Here is a 22,625-nt window from a genome sequence, read left to right as displayed (position 1 = left end):
AAAGAAATCACAGTCCATCACGTGAGGAGTGTGCCAAGTGACAGTGAATCCCAGAAAAGGAGTCTCCACTTCCAGATCGACATGGAAGTGAACATCAATCGCCATCAGGCCACACAATGCTATCCAGCTTGGCTTTGGCCTCGACGATAAACTCCTCAGTGGCATCAACAAGCGGAAGTCGTGGAGGTCCCATGGGAATGCCGGAAACAAAAGTCATTACAGCTTTAGTCTGTGCAACACCAAAACCTGGGTAGACAAAAGCAAAATCAGGTCATTTACAGATCATTTTGCTTAAAGCAGTCTCTATACAGGTGTCCAAAAAAGCAGCAGCACAGAGTTCCTGTGTAATCCAGCATAAACCAGGCTTTAAGCACGTCTCAGAAGTGAGAACAGTGTAACTACGAAGAGATGATCATACTTGCAGACAGGAAAGACATTACAGTAAAGATTATGCCTACTTTATTTATTTATATATTACACCCTTATTGTTTCCCTGCTGAAGATACCGAGCAGAATATTTTCTTAGACATGCATTGTACAAACTACTGTGTCGGTTTTATAGAGAACCAGGGCCGTATGTTTATTCTTTTCTCCTTGCCAAAATGTACTGCCATGCAGCCCAGACAACAAAAAAGACAGTGCGAGTCCTCCATAGGTAAACCAAGCAAAAATCAGGCCACTTCAAACTTAACCTTCACTGGCAGGCTGAGCTATCGCAGCCAATTCGTCATCAACGCAACCTGATGTTTGCAGCCTCATAGCTATTCCCCAATGCAAACTCACATAAAGCCAAGCCCTGGAAGTAGTCACATCCTGCTGGCGTGTGACAATGACATTGGGTTCCAGCTTAAACCACCATGGGAAACTGCAGGAGGCCTCTATGTCCATAGCTCAAGTCTCCTTATGTACCTCTGGAAATTCGTGTTTGGCTCCTTATCTGTAAGGCTAAATAATAATGCATTTCCTCTGACTTTTAACCCAAGCACTAAAGCTCAGCTACGTTCATGGGGGTTTGTATATGTATAGCAAAAACACAGTGAACAGTTCTCTTCATTAAGTGAAAACCATGAAATGTCCGATTCAGTCTCCTTACACTACTCTGACTTGGTTGGGTTTAATTGCTTTTTACATTAAAACTTGGTTTTCTTTCTAAAAATCATTCAATTTTAAAATGCTTTGGCCTTGTACAGCCTTGAACAGACTTGCTCTTAAATTACAGCAAGGCAGGAGAGACAAGTATAAGAGCTATTTTCCACTGGAGCACCACCATTGCAGAAAAATTACTCTCTAGAAATGAAGCTAGAAATGGGCTTTCGGTGACACAACAATAAAAAAAAAAACAAAAAACAAAAAACAACCCACAGAAAGAGTCAGCATAAGTAGAAGGGTAAGTCACAGAGTCACAGCTTTAAAGCTGTGAGATTTCACAGGAGAAGGAAGGAAGTGAGAGTGAAATCTGTTGGGGATGTTTGGTCAGCTTCCTTTGTTGAACTCCTAGCTGCTACTAACTCGGGAAACAGCAGATGTGACATTTTTTCACTGCAAAATCTTTCAGGAAGGAAGTTCTGAGGGTACAGTAACATGAGAGTTTCTGGAGCACCAAGTCTGCATTTTTAGATATAACCAAGGAAACAGGCAGTGTAGGACTTACCTAGTTTGATGACAAAGTTAAGAAATTCCCCAGTGAGAAACTAGAAAAGACAGACAGTAGTTTATTAACTCCTTCAAATTTTCAGCTGTAAAAGCATCTAGAGCTATTATGGTATATACATCTTATACAGTCGTTGCACAGCTTTGGGAAAAGCCCTTGGCCACCCGGCCAGTATATGGGAAATACTAATTGAATTCCTTTGGAATAGGGGAGGGATGGATCTAAGAAAACCATTACTCCCTCTCAGTCTGTCACTCACGTTCAAGCTGTCCCTCGCTGCAAGCAGTGTGAGAACACTGATAAGTCTCATATTGGACTCACAAATTGTACCAGGTTTACAAATCTCAATATCCACTGTCTAGCGGATACTCCCTTTTTACAAGGAGTCACATGGAAAAGATGAGGGGTAATGGGTAGAACTTACTCCAGGGGAGATTCCAATTAGACAAAAAAGTACAATTTTTCATGATGAGAACAATCAGCCATAATCTCGCCAGGGAAGTGGTGGATTCCCCAACATTGGACACTTTTAAGACTCAGCTGGACAGGGTGCTGGGCCATCTTCTCTAGACTGTGCTTTTGCCAAGACAGGTTGGAACAGATGATCCCCGAGGTCCCTTATAACCTGGTATTCTATGATTCTATGATAGTGAAGAGATTTCCCAGGGCAGATCATCTTTCAGACTTTCATCCTGCAGTCACTTCTGTTTTAAGGCAAAAGAAGGATACCTTAAATGCCCCACAAAAACATTTGGTATAGATTGTATACTGATTGGTCAGAACTCCTCACAAATCTTCAAGCTGTCCAAGACCATGAGAGGGCAAGACAGAGCTAATTTGGGACAACTTTCTGCCCTACATCACATAAGGTATCCCCAGAATATTCCTAGTCACGGGGCTTGGCTATTGTGGGCTTCTTCAAGGAAAAAGGGCAGGCCATTGCTCACTCCGCACAGATGAGATTAGAGAGTTGAAGGCTCAATAAGGTAGGTCTTGGTTAAAAGTTAGCAAAGACTGGTCAAAAAGGTGAGGAGAGATGAGTAACAAGCAGGGGGGGTGGAGCTGAAAGGAGTTTGATTTCATAAAGCTATCTCAGGGTATGGATGGCAAAACCACATGGAAAACAGCCCCAGTAAAGCTAGAGGAGAAAGAAGGCTTCTCCTAGTGGGGACAGTGAAGACATACTATACCTGATACTTCCGTGCTAGCGCAAGGTCTGACTTTGCAAAGGCTTGCAACATCAGATTGGTTTTTTGGCCCAAATAGTTGTATGTACTGCCAAAAAAAACCCAAACCAAAAAGAGAATTGGTAAATGCAAAGGAGGAGCTTAGAACCACTGAAATAAAAGAAGCAGCCAAAGGCTTTTGCTGTTGACATTATAAGAATGCCATTATTATGATAGAGATTCATGCAATCGATGTGTGGTTTATACTGTCAATCATCTGAAGTATGCCAAGCCATACAGAAGAGTTCAGAGAGCATACTTCTCTTCCCAGTACTTTCCAAATAGAACCGCTTCTCAAAATTAAAAATAGAAAGACACAACTAGGCAATAGAGAAAATCAATCACTTAATTTTCCAGTTGCTTGTTCATTTAATGGATCATCTACATAAGAACACAGGTATCACACAGTAATTCATCTAAGGAGCTTGGTATGACGGGCAGAAGACAAATCAGAAATTAAACTCAGCAGAGCCCTTTTCCTCACAGACTTCTAATGTGAACTAATTATTTTAACCTCTCTGGGTTTTGGTTCCTTACTCATATAACAAAGATAAAAGTGATTCCCTACTTCAAAAAGTTGCGGTGAGGATAAAGAAATATGTTGAAACCTTTGGGTCAGCTTACGGACTGCAGCAATAATCACCCAGACGAAAATAATCCGAGATCCCAGGTTATACGACTGTCCCATCGCTAGCACTGGAGCTAGCTTATCTGTCTGCTTGCTGCTGTACAGCCCTACCCTGCAAAATCGTTCACTGCGGTGACAGAAGATAGAGAAACACTGTGTAGACAGTGGAAGATACAATACAGTGAGTGTGTCGAGGGGAAGGAGTCCAAGCCATACTGACCTTCCAACTGCTCCATTTGCCCCTATTGCCAGTGCACTCAACAGTTGCTAGTTTGGGGTGGGGGGAGAAAAAAAAACACACACATTTTTAATTCACATAGCAAAATAAAGAAAAAAAAAAAAGGGTGGTGGGAGGGAGCAGCAAAACTACCTAGCACTGAATTTCCAGGGTTTCTTTTTTCCCCAAGGCTGAAGCAAGAGAATGCCATAGAAGAACTAATTTTTCAGCAGAGCCTCTTACCTCATCCACGCCATAAAGAAATGCAAACTGTTCTCTCTCATTCTTGTTTATACACTGTGCAAGGTCCAAGAGGTCCGTGTCACTGAACTTCACTCCCTGGAAGGTGGGGATCCACTCTTTTATTCCATCCAGCAACTCTTCAACACGAACTGTGCAGAACAGCAATCTCTCATATGAAGAAACATGCCCTAGTTCTGGGAGATTTCCCTGCCTTGTCCCCAAGAGGGAGACTTACCATTTTACAAGTTGTTCACTTTTGGTCTAACCCTAGTAAACTACATAGCTCTATAACAACCACTTATTTCCCAGAGTTATACAAAAGACATCTTTCCATCCTCTTTGAAGGATTCCTTTTACCAGTTCAGAAGGGAAAAACCCTGGGTAAGTGAAAATTTAGGAATGAACTGGCAGTAACATATTTAAAGATAAATATAAATTCATACATCCAGAAACACCACTTAACCTGCTGTCTAGAGCAAATAACCAAAGATCTGTATTCTGTTCTTCATTCCTCTGCTAAATAATATGACTTCAGAAGCACTGTGATTTCACATGTGATTTACTGTGATTTACACACTGATTTTCATTGTGATTTACTGGCAAACATGACAATGCAGTCAGCGTACGTGAAGTGAGATGGTGGTCACTATCTTGCAAAAAATCAGGATTCAACTATAGTTATCCAAGGCAATTACCGATCCTGGTCCACACTAATTGCAAAGCCATGATCAGCATCACCTCCTCTGTCCCAGTTGTTCAGTACTCCTAAGCTGTGACGTTTTTCCAATGAAAAGGAATTCAACTTATTTTCCAGTCTTGGATTCACCTTCCATTTTCGGAAAGGATCCTTTCCATTACAGCTTGCATGTGATAGGGGCAGAGGCCATATACTACTGGTGTACTGGTAGACTCATTGCACCAGCCACTGGGATTACGCAGGTTGGTATGAGCCTATGGGCTCAGGGAGAGCTGGCTAAGTAGTACTTACTCTTCACGCCCGTCAGAGGAGGAATGTGATAGTAATAAAATGGAACCGCAGGGGCTTCAGACGCAACCTTCTGTAAGAAAGCAATCAGCTCATCTGGAAGAAAACAAGCAAGTACCCCCATAAGAGAAGGAGACTATCCGTACTGAAAGACAGTTGAGATTCACAGCAGCCAGGGTCTGTAGAGAGGCCATCTACAGCTTGCATACAATACACAGCGAATCATATAAAAACCTGCACACATGATAAAAATTAAATGTAACAAAACTCAGTGGAAGATCTCGGCAAAGGCAAAGATGATATTTATTTTAAACCAAACTGATTTCAATAACTCACACTCATTCTCTTACAGATATAACTCATGCATGCTCTCACACATGCAAACTACAAGACCTGTGTGGTAGTCTTGTGGTATCACCAGCATCACTTGCGTGCAACACAGAGGACAAGGGATCCAGTTTACATTCACATTTTTGGACAACTTTTTTGTACCATTTTAGGAATCAAAGAGTTATTATGGATGACGTTCTTCCTGAGAATCTTATTCACCGCATCCTTCATAAATCTTAGGCAGTGTTCATGTTGGCATAGCAGGAAAAGCAGTGTGCTGAAACCTCACTGCCATCCTGCTACCACCAGCGAAGGTCTTCTGCTGATCTTTGTGCTGTTCCTCTGCACTTACCAGTTTCACTGCCACTGATTGTGTCCTTGGCTGTCAATACCAGCCATTCTGGCAATCCACTCTGGTTTCTTCTGGTGCTTTCATATGAACATTTCCATTCATAATTCAGACAACTTTTAACATTTCTGTTACAAACCTCCACTTCATGTGGTTCTTTTATGTTAGGTTCATGGCATTAAAAGCAAAAAACTCAATTTATACATTCTGAGGTAACCTTAGATGCACAGAACCAAACCTGATCACCTCAATAACAAAAGGCACACCTGTGTGTCAGCTGTTTATCAACTTGGTCAGTGTCCAGCAAGGGTCAGCATGGAAACAACTGCTTCCTAGCATGGTCCAGATCAAGCCTGAACTCCATACTATCTATTCAGAAGACAGACTAATTAACTACTCTTTCCATAAGCAACTCTTCTTTTTACAAGAGGCTAACAAAATACATCCCAAAAGACATCCTTCCCACTTCTTACTGGGAGAATTCTGTTATCTCCCATCTTTAAAAAATGCTTCTAGGTTTTGCATGGCACCAGACACGACAGGTGCACAAACATTATCACCAGAATATTTTCCAAAGAAAGAAGATGGCATTAGTCCTTTATCTATGATAAAGGTTTGGAGGGCAATATAAAAGGTCTCAGCAGGTTTGGCAATCACATCTACTCACCTTTGTTTGTGGGTTTGAAGAAGAAAGGGGCTATTACAGCAATACCACTAGCACCTATGGCTGCTGCATGTCTTGCCTGTAAAAGAGAGAATGGAAAGTACCGGAAGGTAAATTTGTTTTACATTTATTACACACATAGTGAAAAGGAATCATATCATATACACACCAGTTCTTGGCACTCTGGCAGACTCAGTGCTCCCACATGAATGATCACATGATCCAATCTGCACAAAAACAAATTCAGAAGGTCTGGGGAGGTTTCAGTGATGGTGAAAAATACCAGTCTGCCAAAATGACTCAATTCAGACCAGGGAGCCACAGAACAAGAACTTCACTGAGCTAGATTAAACCAACAAAGGATTTGAACCTGTGTTGACCTGACAAACAGACACACGGGGAAAATGCTGACAGTGGCAAGCAGCTGGTGGTGGAAAAAAGAAAACACATTTTGCAAATATGAGTCATGTGTGATTCTGTGCTGTCGTATTTCCAAGGCTGTCAGGAGGGTTAAATCTTAGCATTTTATTAGGAAGTTAAAATTAAGACATTAGGGATTTAAGGGGAAGCTGGGAAAAGGAAAGGATATCAAAGCAATCTTTGCTTTCTAAACCTATTTCTGTGCAGAACTACCAGAAGAGTTCAACCTCACAGCAGCATCTTTGACTGCTTATCTGCCCCTGCCAAGGGAATCTCCCAGATTCCAGCCAGTCAGTCCCATTTCTATGTTTCTCCTTTATATCCATACAGACTGTGAGCCTTCACACCAGTTTATTTCTGATCACTATCCTTCTCACCCAAAACATCTCCTCCTCTCCACTCCTCTGACATAGGAACTAAGAAGGCAGCAGTGGTGAGTGATACAAGACTATGACAGGTACAATAGATGGAGAATGGAGCTACAATTGGATACACGGCTGCAGATCTGGGTTGAATTCCTTTTTCTGCCACTGATTTTGCACCTTTAGGGAAGCAGTTAAACACTTTACACCTCAGCATCCTCCATACCACATCACTGCATAAATTAAAAGGCTCAGAAATGCTCACAGGGCATTAATAGGCAGATTGCTCTTTACTGAACAATCAATCAAATAACTTCTTTACTGAGCAAAAAAAAAAAGGCACAGCTCTTTTTTGTCCCCCTATCTCTCAGTGTACCAAAGAGAAGGACTCTTACAAGCTCTCTAAGCAGCAGAAATGGACACCAGCTAACTGGCAGTGACAAAAACAGACTTCTATGATAAAAGAGCTGGGGAACAAAGACCACCAACAAAATACTCAAAAAAAAAAAAAGTCATCAGCAAATTTGGCTTTGCAATCAGGTATGCCTATACCATAACACCAGATCTGGAATCCCCTGTTCCCTCTCAGCTACTCACTTGTCTTTTCCTTGGCACACCCATTCTTCCGCCAACTGCTTCCTCTCCTGGATGCTAAGGGACAGTCCTTCTCCTGTAGTGCCATTCACTGTTTTAACACAACACAACACACTTGCTGAGGCCTGGACTACTTGCATTGGTTTTACTGAAGACAAGAACTGACACTTTTGATGTTAAACAGAAATATTTATCCCTCAACTCATTTTAAGATAGCAATGGTCTGCACCAGCATCTGCATGGGGATTGCAGTGCCATCATCACTAAATGCTTGTGTTGGAAACCTGGGTCTTTTGGGATCAGAAGCTTTGGGAAGAAGGAGGCAGAATCCGCTGCTGAAACTGGAAAAGTGCCCCCCCAGCACCTCCTCCCCAGCAGACACTACCTCCTTCTCCCAGCAGTGAATCAGGCTATGACAAGTGCATAAAGTGCCCAGCTAGCCAGGCAGAGTGATTGCCTATCATCCACCCCAGGGAAACAGCCTGACCTGAAATTCAGTGTCTCTGTCATAAGTGGAACCGTATGTCCTACCTAGGCTAAAGCACCCCTGGAAAACAATGAGATGTCAGCATGTTCAGTGACAACAGATTAAACTGGGACAGCTGAAGTCACTGCCACACTCTGCTTTTCATCTTGGCAATCTTTCCACATACGTTTCAAACCTAAATCTTATCACTGACTTCAGTTTACTTAACTATGTGAACAAAAGTGGTTTAGCAGATGCTGTATTCTCCATCCAGTCATCCCTGCTGCCTCCGCAGCAGTCCCTGAGACAGAGGCAGAACGGAGAAAGATGGGAGCAGTGACCACCTTGGTACCACCCAGTGCACTACAGGTCTCCTAAAGAAGCCTGTTTGGCTTCGATGAGCCTATTGAATTCCCTGAACTCCTGAGCTCATGTTTTTTAATCAGATGATTGTATCTTGCCCAGCCAAAGGGGAGAATCATTCAGTTGAGTCTTCTCTGCCAAGACAGCAACATCCATTCATCTCTGGAAATGTCACTGTATGAAGGCAATGCTTATTTCATCTCCCACAGAAATCCCACAGATGCCCTAAGTATCACTTACACTCTTTACTGGTGAATATAAATATCTAGGATGATCCCACATCCACCGTCCCTCCCACTACAGCTCTTATCAGACAAGATATCGTAGGGTTGCCATCCAGGCAAAAGGGGTGTGACACAATTTCTGTCAAAAAAAACACTTACCAAAAACGTTCTTCACGTTCTGCTCGCTTACCAGATAATCCACATATTGACGAATCACTGAAGGGTTAATCTGTCTGAAATGAAAGGAACCACAGCAACCTTAGGAGCCTAAGTCTCCACCCACAGATATCAAACTTAGAGAAACCAAAAAAAAAGACAGGTATTTTTGAAGCCTTGCATTTGTACACACACAAATTACCCCAAGGTATGGTATGTGTTTAAAACACGCATTTAACATTTCAGGTAACAGTTCAGTTCTGAGTTCTTTCTTCCAGTTTCTCCCTGACAAGTAGTTCACTGTTCCAACCTTTTATCTCAATTGGTAATTACTGCAGGCTCATCACAGCAAAGGACTTTTGGGGGGAGATATGAGAGAACAAGAGGCACTCGAACCTTTTTGACTGTTGAGGGAAACAGAAGTCCTCTTTGTAAGCACAAAGATATTTGTGCAAGTGCTGGCAAATAGTTAAACTATACTTATAACTGCTGGACACAGACCGTGAAATGGCACCTGCTGGATGTGACTTTGACCTCTCTCTCTTATTAAAGGATGAGGAAAGCAACACACTTCCCTGACAAACAGGGGAAATTGAATTCTAGGTTTATCTTCTCTGCAGCACAAACCAATTTTGTTTATCGATGTATAATATTTCACCATTATTTTTGTTTGTCAAACGTACAGACCAACCTATAGTCTGGAAGTCAATTCCGGGACCTTGACTGGGTTCACACATCCTCCAAGATTTCACAGCTGCTTTCCCAGAACATATCTTACAAGGGCCAGGCGTGCCAAGCAGCGGGCCCAGATCACTCTGCAGATACCATGTTGCAATAAATTTGAGCAGTAATTAAAAAACTAAACTGGAAATAAGTTTCCTTTAAAGCAAGAAATGAAGCAGTAACTACAATGCAAATGAGCTCCCTGAGACAGTACTGTGCTTGACAGCAGTTTTAAAAAGTAAAGGATCACTTTCAGAGGACTGTACTAGCGAATCTCCACTGTCTCCCTCAAAAACACGTACAGATCTTGACACATCCACCATCAGAGAAACTCAGGGTCTTTTGCTAACTCCAAACAACTGTGTCTTGCAACATCAAAATGCAGTAGGGAGGACATCTGTTTACCATCACTGCTTTGAGGAAGGCCCAATTTCAACTTCTGATTTGCTGTTATTTTCAGAATTGTGCAGTCCTTGCAGTATTTTCTTCTGGTTTAGACTAATTCCATGCGCACATATACACATGAATTAGCTAGGGTAAAGAAAAGTCTAAAAGGACATCAGATTTTGACAATTTTCTAGCTCTCAAGAGCTCTTTTTAACTAGGACTGTGATCTGCCTTAACAAATGGGAAAATACTGCAATACTTTATGTATATAACCTTACTATGATTTAATTTGCACCTACAAAAGCAACAGAAAAAGAGATAGGAGACTGATCTAAACTCTCCAGACCCAGACCTACAGCACTTGCTGGGCAACAGGAGCACACAGAGGCAAAGGGAACCCACCCTAGTGACAGCGGGACCAACCTAGCAGTTTCCCCATCCCATCAGAGATCCAATGTAAGAAAACAAAACCAGAACTGCTCCATTCCAAGTAAGAAAGAAGGAAGACAGGGTTTTACAGTAACAGTGAGCAGTGCAGCCCTGACAAGCCACGTTGTGATACAGGCTCGTACTCACCCATCAGGAGTCATGGGAGTGATTGTAGCAGCTACAAGACCCTGTAACTTCTTTCCGGGTGTCATTGAGCTCTTTGGAAAAGAAAGAGATAAACATGATTCCCATCTTTATTTAAGCGAAGTTTCAACTAAATTCTGTTAACAGCAAAACTAGCCAGGCAAAGTTCAGAAGAAGTGGACCTTGCAAGGGTGTTATTTTTGGTTAGAAAGAATTGTCTTCTTCTTGTTGTTAAAAGAATGGCTTATTGCAGCCAGCACCATCCCAGGACAGGACTGGGACCACCGGGCGCAGTTTACATTTCAGAAACACTTTCTATTTCACCTTTCCTTTCCCACCCATGGGTTGTGGTCTGGCACATACCTGGTAACGCCTGGCAGCCTGGAAAGCAGAACAGTTTTCAGAGAACCGGGCTCAAAACCCCTTCCTCCGAGAAAAGCAACCTCACGCTGATCCCCCCCGACCCCTACCCCTACCCCTACCCCTAACCCTACCCCTAACCCTAACCCTAACCCTAACCCTAACCCTAACCCTAACCCTAACCCTAACCCTAACCCTAACCCTAACCCTAACCCTAACCCTAACCCTAACCCAAACCCTAACCCTAACCCTAACCCTAACCCAAACCCCGCGTTTAACTGCCGGGATGCAGGAAAGCGCTGAGGCGGCAGGAGCGGAGTGCCGCCGGCCCGAAGGGCGGAGGAAGCCGGCATCACCTGACAGCTCTGCGCTGAAAGCATCTCCATCACCCCTCCTCCGCCTCCTCCCCGGCTTCCTTTGATGTCCCCTTCAAACAGCCGTAACCCCCGCAGTCGCCCTGTAACCTACACTCTACAAGTCATGTTTACAAGCTAAGGCTTCTTGGGATTATTAATCGCTATTTGCAAACTTTTAAAAGTTAAAAAAAAAATAAATCTTGTACAAATAAATAACTAACAAGGTGGAGAGATAAGAGTCTGCTTGTCTGAGGAGATGCCGGCCTCTACCGCAGGCTTTGCTGGAGGTACGGTACCTACCGTAGCCGAGACAGATGGCAGCACTGCAGAGCATCGGGGCGGGAGATTTGGGAGCATTTGGTTAACAGCCCCGTGAATTTCCGCAGGGGTTTCTGCCCAGGCAGAAGTCACTGTAGAAAAAAAGAGGCTATCTTTTTGTTGATGGCTGAAAATAACGAGGGAAGCCTGGCTGCAAACTAGCAGTGTGTTTGCCTGAAGCCACTCAGGCTCAGCTCCCCTTAGGTTGTCTACCCACATACTCCAGAGCTGCACAAGAGAGAAGTTCATGCTACTGCTACGATCAGCAGCATCAAAACACCCTCCTGGAGCTGTCTGCGAGAGAGACATATCCACTGTGTGGTGCAATAGAAATCAAAACACATTTTCTACAGTTCAGTGCCATTGAACAAGAAGGATTTCAAAAGGCTTGTCGTGGTACGTGAAGAAGCAAACCCACACTGCCTTGTGGTAAAGGGCACAAGCACCAGAGGACATGTCAAAAGCTTGTGAAGGCCTGGGAACTGTGATAAAGAGCATCTCTGAATAAAAGATTATTTTTTCCTGAACAAATTAGTCAAATTTCATCTTTTCTCTGCTCCCAGACAAAAACAAAGGTGCAACTGGAGATGAAACCCAAAACTACAGCTCAGTAATTTAAGGGTAAGCACCAAAATATTATTGTTATAGTAAAACAAAATCACATATGCCCAAAAAATTCAGCATCATTCCAACTCCTGTTTAATATCTTTATTAATGATCTCAACGAGGGGATTGAGAACACCCTCAGTAAGTTTGAAGATGACACCAAGTTAGGTGGGACTGTTGATCTGCTTGAACGTAGGAGGGCTCTTCAGAGGGACCCGGCTAAGCTGGATTGATGTGCTCAGGCCAACAGTATGAGCTTCAACAAGGCCAAGTGCCGAGTCCTGCACTTGGGTTGCAACAACCCCATGCAACACTACAGGCTTGGGGAGGAGTGGCTGAAAAGGTGTCCAGCAGAAAAGGACCTGGGGGTGTTGACTGACAGCCGGCTGAACATGAGCCGGCAGTGTGCCCAGGTGGCCAAGAAGGCCAACACCATCCTGGCCTGTATCAGGAATAGCGTAGCCAGCAGGGATAGAGAAGTGATTGTCCCACTGTACTCAGCACTGGTGAGGCTGCACCGCAAGTACTGTGTTCAGTTTTGTGCACTGCAGTATAAGAAGGACATTGAGAGGCTGCAGAGGGTCCAGAGAAGGGCAACGAAGCTGGTGAAGGGTCTTGAGAAGTTATGAGGAGCGGCTGAGGGACTTGGGGTTATTTAGTCTGAAGAAAAGGAGGCTGAGGGGAGACCTTATTGCTCTCTACAACTGCCTGAAAGGAGGTTGTAGAGAGGTGGGCGTCGGTCTCTTCTAACAAGTTACAACTGACAGGACAAAAGGAAATGGCGTCAAGTTGCACCAGGGGAGGTTTAGGTTAGACATTAGGAAAAACTTCTACACTGAAAGGGTTATCAAAGACTGGGACAGGCTGCCCAGAGAAGTGGTTGAATTGCCATCCTTGGATATATTTAAAAGCCATCTAGATATGGTGCTCAGGGACATGGTTTAGAAGTGGGCCTGGTAGAGCTAGATAACAGTTGGACTTGCTGATCTTAAAGGTCTTTTCCAGCCATAACGATCCTATGATCCTATGAACTCATCTTACATTTAAGTGCACTGCATTTCTTTAAAGTGACAAATGTGCACCCTCTCAAATCTATACTTAGCATGAAATTTAAAAGTTGTGGCATTGAAGAAATAAGCCATACATTGATCTCTGTGCCTTATTCCCCCTTTGCAGAGTAGAGGTGAAATTTAGCTTTTCTGTTCCTTGCCATGGTTATCTAGCTGCAAGCTCTGCAGATAATTGTCTCTGATGGATGCCCACTGTGGTGAGGACCTCCTGTTACTCAGTGCCTCCAATTTGTAGTTCTTTTACAAATCATCACAATTTCAGTAAGAGAAACCCAAACCAATAACATATAAAGATGTAATGTATGAATAGAAAATACATGCCATAAACCAAAAGCCACAAGATACATAGAAATGAGAAATTAAGGGGAAGATCTGGTTCATTTTGGCCCCACTATGTACACCACTGTGACCTGGGTGCAGCTCACGTTGGGGGGGCTCCAGGACACCATAGGAATTCAACCAAGAAAGGCTTTGGCTGCCAGTTTCCTCATCTCCTGCCCACTTCTTGTTCCACTGTGGTGCTGGAAGCACTCCCAACACCAGTGCAGTGCCCTGGCTTGGGACACACAGCGTGGGGAGCTGGGAGGATCCATGTCACTGTGTGACAAAGGCAAATGGAGGTCAGGCTATGACAAGCAAGCAGAAAACAATGGCTCATGGGGAGCTAAAACCACTCCTCGCGTGCAGTCCATGTGGCTCCTGTTTCCTTCTCCGACATGTGGTTTTACCAGATGTGTACCACGTGGAGTGCAGGGTCTGGGGCCCATGGCAGAAAGGCAGCTGTGCACAGCACAACCCTCCTCCGCCCCACCAGAACTGCAGCTGGTCTGGAATGCAAATATTCTCCCAGTAGATCTGATCAGCAGACCCCCAGCACCTCTTAAGACGAGGTAGTGCCCTGCACAGATTTGTGGCTGACATTTAGCAGAATCAGAAGAAAAGAGGCGATGAAAGGCCATATGGACTGACCACTAAATAGACATCAATAGGTCTCTCTTGAATACACCCCAATGCCTGCAGCTTGCAGCTCTCCTGTAGGCTTGGTTTGCTTCCTGGGGAAAATAATTTGGGTTTTCTACCCCCATCCATAAAGCAGGTGCAATAAAACACTCTGCCTTCAGTGTGCACTTTCAGATCTTCCATTAGAGTGCGTTTTGAGAGCACCCAGTGCCTGCAGGAGCGAGAACAATCCCCCATTGTTGTGTGCTCTGGGAGCACATTTTTCATGTATTCACATAATAATCTCAGGATTTTGGGTTTGTGGTATTCCTCCTCCATTCCAAAATATGCTCAATGTGGGCTGCTCACATGCAGAGATCACTTTCTCTGGGGTTTGGCTTTATTAACAGGTTCTCACAGAGCACATGCATTTTTCTTTTCTTTGAGGCTCATCTCGTTCTTCCAGAAATGCCCTTTTCTCTATGTTCTTCCATTCCTATGGGTAATTTCTCTTTTTTCCAGGCTGAACAGTCCCAGCTCTCTCAGCCTCTCCTTGTAATGCAGATTCTCCAATCCCATGATCATCTTCAACGCCCTTCACTGGACTCACTCTAGGAAGTCCATGTCTTCCCTTTACTGGGTAGCCTAACACTCCAGATGCACCAGGATGACCTTCCTCAACCTGCTGTCAGCTCTCTTCCTAACACACGATACTGCAGGGGCACACTACTGGCTTACGTGCCATTTATCCACCAGGACCCCCAGGTCCTCTTCAGCCAAGCTGCTTTCCAGCTGGGTGGCCCCCAGCCTGTACTGGTGCATGAGTTTATTCTTCCCCAGCTGCAGGACATTGCATTTCCCTTTGTTGAACTTCATGCAGTTCCTGCTGGCCCATTTCCCCCAGCCTGTCAAGGTCCCTCTGGATGGCAGCACACTGATGGTCTATCAGTCACTCCTCCCAGCTTTGTGCGATCTGCGAATTTGCTGAGGGTGCTCTCTGTTCCATCATTCAGGTCATTAATGAAGAGGCTAAGAAGCACTGGCCCCAAAAGAACAGTGTATTTCAGCAAATTCAGAGACAATTCAGTGCTCTGTAGAGCCATTTAGAGAAAGTTCAGAAGATTTTCTGGGTGTTTTAAGGGAGTTTTAGAGCTACCTAGTGCTGTTGACAGCTTACAAGAGAAGTTTTACAGTAGCTTCGAGTGGCGTAGAGCTGCTTAGAAAAGTTTGGTTTTAGAGCTGCTTAGAGCTCTTTAGAGGAATTTTAGAGCTGTGTAGAGGAGTTTAGAGTTGTACAGTAGAGATTTAGACACATTTTAGATGTATTTAGAGGAACATTAGTGCTGCTTATAGCAACACAGAGGAGGCTTTAGATCAGTTTAGAGGTACTCAGAGGTTTTAAGAAGAGGTTTAGAAGAGGTAAAGGAGTTTACGGTTGTTTAGAGTGCTTTACAGGAGTTTTGGCACACTACAGGACTTTAGAGCTACTTACAACTGTTTATAGGGGTTTTAGAGAAGTTAGATCAATTAAGAGCAGTGTGGAGCTGCTCAGTGCTGTTCAGAGCAATTTTAGAGGACTTCAGAGAAGTTTTGGCCCTGTTTTCCTATAAACAGGAGTTACAGAACTGCAAAAAGAAGTTCTAGAGCAGTTGCAAGAAGACTGAGAGGGGTTTGAGATCTATTTTGAAGCATTTTACTGCTGCTTAAAGCAGTGTGGAGGAATTTTAGTTATTGGTGTTGTTTACAGGATTTTCAGAGAGCTAGAGTGGAGGTTTTAGAGGAATTTATAGCTTCTTGCCATCGTTTATAGCTGATTAGAAGAGTTTTAGAGCTGTTTAGATGTGTTGTAGAGCAGCGTAGTGCATTCTAGAGATATTCTGGAGCTGTTTAAAGAAGTCCAGACTGGTTTAGCGGCACCCTAGAGTGTTTTAGAATCAGTTAAATGATTTAAAAAGGTGTCATTTAGGGGACGTAATAATAGCTCTTTAAGAGCGCATCAGAGGTGTTTTGTAGCTGTCTGGTGGTATTTTAGAGGAGTTTAGAGCACCTCAGAGCATATTCAAGGAGTTTTAGAGATCCTTAGAGGAGTTTAAGAGGCCCAAATGGAATTCAGGGATCTTCAGATCAGTATGGGGGAGTTCTAGATAAGATCACATGAATCTGAAAGCTGCTTAGAGGAGGTTTAGAAAGATGTTACTGCAGTTTAGAGGACCCTAGCACTCTTTAAAGGGATATTACAGCTCCTCAGAACTGCTTAGTGTGCTTTTGAGTGGTTTTGGAGGAATTTGGAGTTATTTTTCAGATCTTTAGAGCTGTTTACAGGAAGTTTAAAGGCATTTCAAAGGTGGTAATAAATCATTAGAGATGATTACAGTCATTTAGTGGTAGTTTAGAGCTGATTAGAAGAGTTTTAGAGTGGTTTAGAGACCACTTAGAGTTGTGTAAATTACATCTGGAGGCAATTGCCTCATTGCAGTAATACAGAGGTCCTTACAGCTCTTTAGAGATGATTAAAGGACTTTTAGAGCAATTTAGAGAAGGTATATAGTGGTTTAGAGCTCCCTAGAGGGAGTTAAAATCTTACAGTAGTTTAGAGACATTTAGAGAAATTTTAGAGTTGCCCCAGCCCATCACCTCCCCAGTTCAGTGCTGGTTTGGGGTTGGGACTGTCCTCCCACATCCTTCAAAGCCACTATCGATCGCTGTTTCTGACCCCTCTCACTGCCTCTGTGCCTCTCCCCCAGTCCTTGGGTGAGGGTTTTGTGTTTCAGGGCAGTCTTTGCTTACCTTTGGAAGGAACGCAATTAAGAAAATGATGGTAAAGATTCTAAGAGTCTCTGATATTTACACTGATAAGGCCCTATGTAATTACCAGAAGGAAAACGAACTGTGCTTTAGTCAAAACCAATACACAAGTTATTCCACAGAGGTTTGAACGACAGCACAGGTCCAGTTCAGCAGCACTACATGACACAGTGGATAATTACTAACTCTCTTCATTCCTCCTACAGTCAGCAAATGAATACCCACATGTTCCCTTACACTAATCTCCCGAGCGTTAGCATACCGCATGCAATCAGCAGTGCCAATGATGTGTGAGTTCACAGTCTTAAGGATGAAAGAAAGAATAAATGAATTTACTGTCGCCTTTTAAAATACTTCCTCTCCTTTATACTCTCTTCAAGTGCGTGTTTAATGCCAACTATATCCTTCCAATGAAAAAAAACAAAACAAACAAACAAACAAAAAAAAACCAAAAAACAAACCACAAACATTTAGAAAGGCCTAAATGGCTGTGGGAATTTATATTCAGGAAAATCTGAATAGACGAACTCACATTCAGGTTCCAAAATCTGCATTGTAAATTTTGGGCAAGGCAGAAGAAGAATTTAGGCTGTCTGCAGCTGCAGCATGCTGTGCAGTGACCGGAAAAGCGTCTTCCCACTTGCAACTGAAATAAGCAGTAAAGTGTCAGTGGTGCCAAAGCTCGGATGATAATAAGGACACCAGTGAAAACAACAACAAAAATTAGTTGCTATTTTTTCCAAAAACAAATATAGGAATAAAAATACGGTTGTATAGATTTAAGCAATTTTTTCTATAAGGAAAAAAAATGAACATTAATGTCAAAAGCTTATCTAAATAACTCCATAAGGTAATTTCAAATAAGGAAGTTATAATATAAACACTTTTTTGTTGCCATGTGCCAACATAGTAGATTCACATATCTATTAAGAACTCCATTATTCAAGTAACTGATTTGATGAGGCAGGTTAACTACTAAAGCCAAAGCCCCTCCACGCTTCCTCCAGACCTTTTTGTTGTTGATGTGTTAACACTTCCAACATTTTCTACACTGATTACAATTTACCACCCTTGTCCTTCACTTCTACTTTCCACAAACTACACTTCTCTCTCCCTATACACAGTTTTGACATCTGGATTTTCCCATTTCTCAAGCTACCATGAGTGCAGTTCTGGTTGGGCATAATCAAACTATAGTCTTGCTTCTGTTTCTCTCTGCAATAAATAAATGTATCCAGATACAATTTTCTTTCAAACTCAGACCCAAGTCTATTTTCAGAACAAATACAAAGTAACCCAAGCCTAAATGATGAAATTAAAAAAGACAGCACCTGTGAAAGTGATGAAATTCTGTTAAATACCATCTTTGCTGGCTGGTATTCAGAAGTATATCACCTGAGAAGCTGATGTGATGTCATTATCATGAGCATCTACCTCATTTTGTCTGCTCTAAATCTAAAGGTGCAAAAATCAAAAGAAATACTGACCTCTCAGATTTGAAATTTGAGTTTTAAACTGTTAAGTTGGTATCAATTCTGCTTGGAAGCTTGCCAGTTTAAGTCTTCTAACATTGAACATAACCTGGAGGATTTTCCTAACTTGCAATTTTCTTCTCTTTCCTAACACAGACATTCCGACTGGTGTGTCTGCTGCATAAAAGATGTTTAACATGCCAAGTTGTTAATTTTTTTTTAGATGTTAAGATGCTTAAATGTTTAATCTTCCCAGTAACAGTTCACTAATAGATAGCAGAGTATATTCAAATGTAAGGCTTTAGAAATAGAAAGAACTGTGATGGTACACTGGATCCATTAGTGAGCTAAAGTGACCATTGGCAATCAAGAGAGTTTGAGGGACTTTTATTCAAAGTAGAACTCACCTCTGAACACAAACAACAGTGCCATCTGCTGCAGAATGCAGCATTGGCTCATCTTGAGAAAGGAGAGAAAGAGAGACCAAGTTGGGTGCTAATCTCCTGGAGAGCAGCTCTGTGGAAAGGGACCTGGGAGTCCTGGTGGACAACAGGATGACCATGAGCCAGCAATGTGCCCTGGCTGCCAAGAAGGCCAATGGCATCCTGGGGTGCATCAAGAAGAGTGTGGCCAGCAGGTCGAGGGAGGTCATCCTCTCCCTCTACTCTGCCCTGGTGAGGCCACATCTGGAGTACCAGGTCCAGTTCTGGGCACCCCAGTTCAAGAAAGACAGGGATCTGCTGGAGAGGGTCCAGCAAAGGGCTACAAAGATGATTAGGGGATTAGAACATCTCTCTTACGAGGAAAGGCTGAGGGACTTGGGGCTCTTTAGTCTAGAGAAAAGAAGATTGAGGGGGGATCTTATTAATGCTTACAAAAACTTAAAGGGAGGGTGCCAGGGGGATGGGAGCAGTCTTTTTTCAGTGGTGCCCAGTGATAGGACGAGAGGTAACGGGCACAAACTTGAACATAGGAAGTTCCATCTTAACACGAGGAGGAAATTCTTTACTTTGAGGGTAGTGGAGCACTGGCACAGGCTGCCCAGAGAGGTTGTGGAGTCTCCCACTCTGGAGACATTCAAAACCAAACCTGGATGCCATCCTGTGCAACCTGTTGTAGGTGACCCTGCTCTGGCGGGGCGGTTGGACTAGATGATCTCCAGAGGTCCCTTCCAACCCTGACCTTGCTGTGATTCTGTGATTCTGTTCTTAAAGAAACCATCTCTGGGGGCCTTACTTGCATAATCTAAGTAACCAAAATGCCCACCGAAAACCCACACCTACTACCAAAATCCCCACTGTTAGAAGATGGGAGAAGTTCTGATGTGATCCTTACTCATGCACCTAAGATCAGCAAGCAGCTTAGGAGACAAACCCTCAGCTAGGGTAACTGAACAATTTGTGTTTAGGTGTTAGTTGGATTGACAGGCCAGAAAGAACACTTTCCTATAGCCATGCATCACTAATGCCTGTGTGCTGACAAATACATTCACAATTAGATTGCAAGGGCTTTGTAATGGATTCCTCATTCTGCTTCACTTTATTCAGTATGTACCACAGTGGTCCTCAACTTGTACTGCTGGAGAGCAATCACAATAGAGACAGACATAGCAAGAAGCTCACTGTTTTTTCAGTTACCTCTTCATGTCTTTTTGGAGAAAGTGGAAAATATTATTATTTTAGGAGACTATATTCTTTAACATATTTTCTAAGATACTAGTCCTTATGATCTGGACCTGTTTCCATCATCTCTGGACATGTTCTCACACCACTGAAACTCCATAGGGAAACCCTGGCCTCTTTAGAGGAATTTCTACATACCTGGGTCCTTTTCAGACTATTGGGACCGTTCCCATCATCTCAAAATAAGCCTTCAGCAGAGTCAAGAGCTGTCAGAGTCAAAAGTAAATGCCCGTTCTTGTAAAGGTTGTTTTTTCTGAGCCCTCTCTCTGAGTAATGTTCTCAGATGATTGATGCCTGGCTCTCTCACCTTAGGCTATAGCTTAAGTCATTGTTAAATACCATTTAACATTGTGTCAAGGCTTTTTTCTAGCAAACATTGTTACCTATGTGACCTTAATCCTGTTTCCCCGAATGAGACGTTCTTATCTTGAAGATAAAAATTCACCTTGTTTCTGAGAAGAATCTGTCAATAGCCGAATGCGGATGAATTTGTAGGGGAAGACGAAGTCATTTCCTCTCCTTCCAGCATTCAGAGAGAACTGCGAGTTTTCTGTGGATTTAGATTAATGCTGGCTAGAGAAGTTTGCTGAGACAATTGCTTGTGGGGTTCAGCTGATAGCTAGACTCCTAAACAGATCCATATTAAAAGTAACCCTTATTTTGGAAAGAAGCCAAGTGAATAATGCAGTATATAAAGCTGAGAAGCTTCCAGTCTCTCTCTGGGCTCTATGGACAGAAGACACGAAGGTTTAGGAAGGCTTTTCATGGCCGCTGGAAGGAAGGATTAATTTAGGATTAATTCTCCAAACCTAGAATGATTCCAAAACGTGACCTTCGTCAGAGAAATCTTGGAAAATGCCAAGCCAAGGGTGCCCCGGAATGGTGTTGGATGTAGAAAGGTTTTGATTTGGTCAAGAGCAGTCAGTTCCATGCAATCTCTGATGAAGTGAGCAAGGAGTCACTCATTTAGCAAGATTTTAGGTAATGCTGTCATTGAGTCAGCTGTTCAAGGTAGCAAGGAGATGCAATAGTTTCATGTGTCATTTGTAACAAATTAGCTGGAATCAGGCAAAAAGCAGATGGACAAAATCCACATGTACATTTCCAGAGAATGAATTATTTTTGGCTGAAGGCCAATCCAATGGTAACAAATTGGTGTGCTGACATCAAATGCGTAGATTAGAGCATAAGGTCTAAATACCATCATTAGAGTTACGGCAGGGATTTCGTTTCTGTAATTTCCAAAGGTTAATATGGAATCTCCTTGGAACAGTACTATAGTACATTCAACTGCTTCTTTAGAAGATGGTACACTTATGCTTCTTCATTTTCCTTGCTGGAAGTGAGAATAAGATGTAAAATGGAATTTGCTAGAAGACTTTCTCTTTCTTTAGAGCCAGAAGATAAGAGGCTTCGTTTGGGAGATGAATTTGCAGAAAACCACAGTTCATCTAACAACATAAAAATATGCTTTTGCTACCCTGGACTATTATTTACAGTAACTATAAACTTCACATGCTCAGCTTCTGTGTTGTGAAGTAAGTGCTTCTGCATCATCTGATGAGTGTGTGTTTGCAAAAGCAAATGCCATTTTTACGTGAAGAGTCTCAGTTCGTTTAAATCAAAATCATTATCAAATGCAAGGCTAACTGATGCTCTGACAAGCTTAGGCAGAAATGCAGAAATGCCTGGAGTGTTTGGGTTGAGGCCACTTGTTAGAACACATGAGTGGCCATACTCGGAGACGCGTGCATCCCTCTCTGTCCCTCACACGCAATTTTTGCTACAGACTTCTCAGTTACAAGAATATGACTCGAAGTTATCATTAACCATACCGTAACAAAACATTTTTTCCTGGGCTTCTCCAATCCTGACACAATTAGGTCAGTGGAAAAGATTAATCTTTTTTGTGCAAGCGGTCTGTGCTTGCCTCTAGGGATAAAGGCAACTTACAACACACTTGCATGAATTTGACAGCAGCTATTGTAACATTGCCACAGAGCAGACTTAAGCATTTTTGCTTTACAACATGTTATTTAAGGTCTTGTCTGGGCTTGTTAGAGACAAGTGTAGATAGAGTCTACAGAGAGGAAAATGGGAATCACAGGTGATCGTATCACAGGCTTGTCCTTGTATTTCTCCAATAGAAGCTGCTTGCCTGAAAAAACATTACGTAAGTACAAGTTCATTATGGTATTCTGCCCAGAAGTACCTGCTGAAATTAGTAAAATTAAGCTACAAACTGCATGCTTTTATGTGCTTGTGCTCTCATTTCTACTCCTTAAGGCAAGAGTACAGAAAAGCATTGCTTTGTCAGCTATTCTAGAAAATACCAGCCAAGTCCCAGACAATATACATATGACATTAAACAGTGTCATAGGCTACCTTTGAGACTTTATTACTGCCTGTTTATTTAGTACATTTGGGGCTCCTCTGTGGGCAGCAACTCTTTACAT

At 42.8% G+C, this 22,625-nt stretch overlaps 1 protein-coding gene across 1 annotated transcript; it reads right to left on the bottom strand.

Annotated features, from left to right (window-relative positions):
- Nucleotides 1-7: 7 nt before the first annotated feature.
- NPL (N-acetylneuraminate pyruvate lyase (dihydrodipicolinate synthase)) lies at nucleotides 8-10,629 on the bottom strand. The gene is given in 11 exon segments (XM_009892869.1): nucleotides 8-246; nucleotides 1,652-1,691; nucleotides 2,842-2,926; nucleotides 3,726-3,772; nucleotides 3,966-4,114; nucleotides 4,954-5,046; nucleotides 6,297-6,372; nucleotides 6,463-6,520; nucleotides 7,673-7,760; nucleotides 8,882-8,955; nucleotides 10,565-10,629. Coding segments are annotated over 11 exon segments (1,014 nt in total).
- Between the last annotated feature and the right edge of the window lie 11,996 nt (nucleotides 10,630-22,625).

The sequence above is a fragment of the Charadrius vociferus genome, unplaced genomic scaffold, assembly GCF_000708025.1.
Source record: "Charadrius vociferus isolate BGI_N301 unplaced genomic scaffold, ASM70802v2 scaffold39, whole genome shotgun sequence".
NCBI lineage: Eukaryota > Metazoa > Chordata > Aves > Charadriiformes > Charadriidae > Charadrius > Charadrius vociferus.
This window is presented reverse-complemented; position numbering and strand designations above follow the sequence as displayed.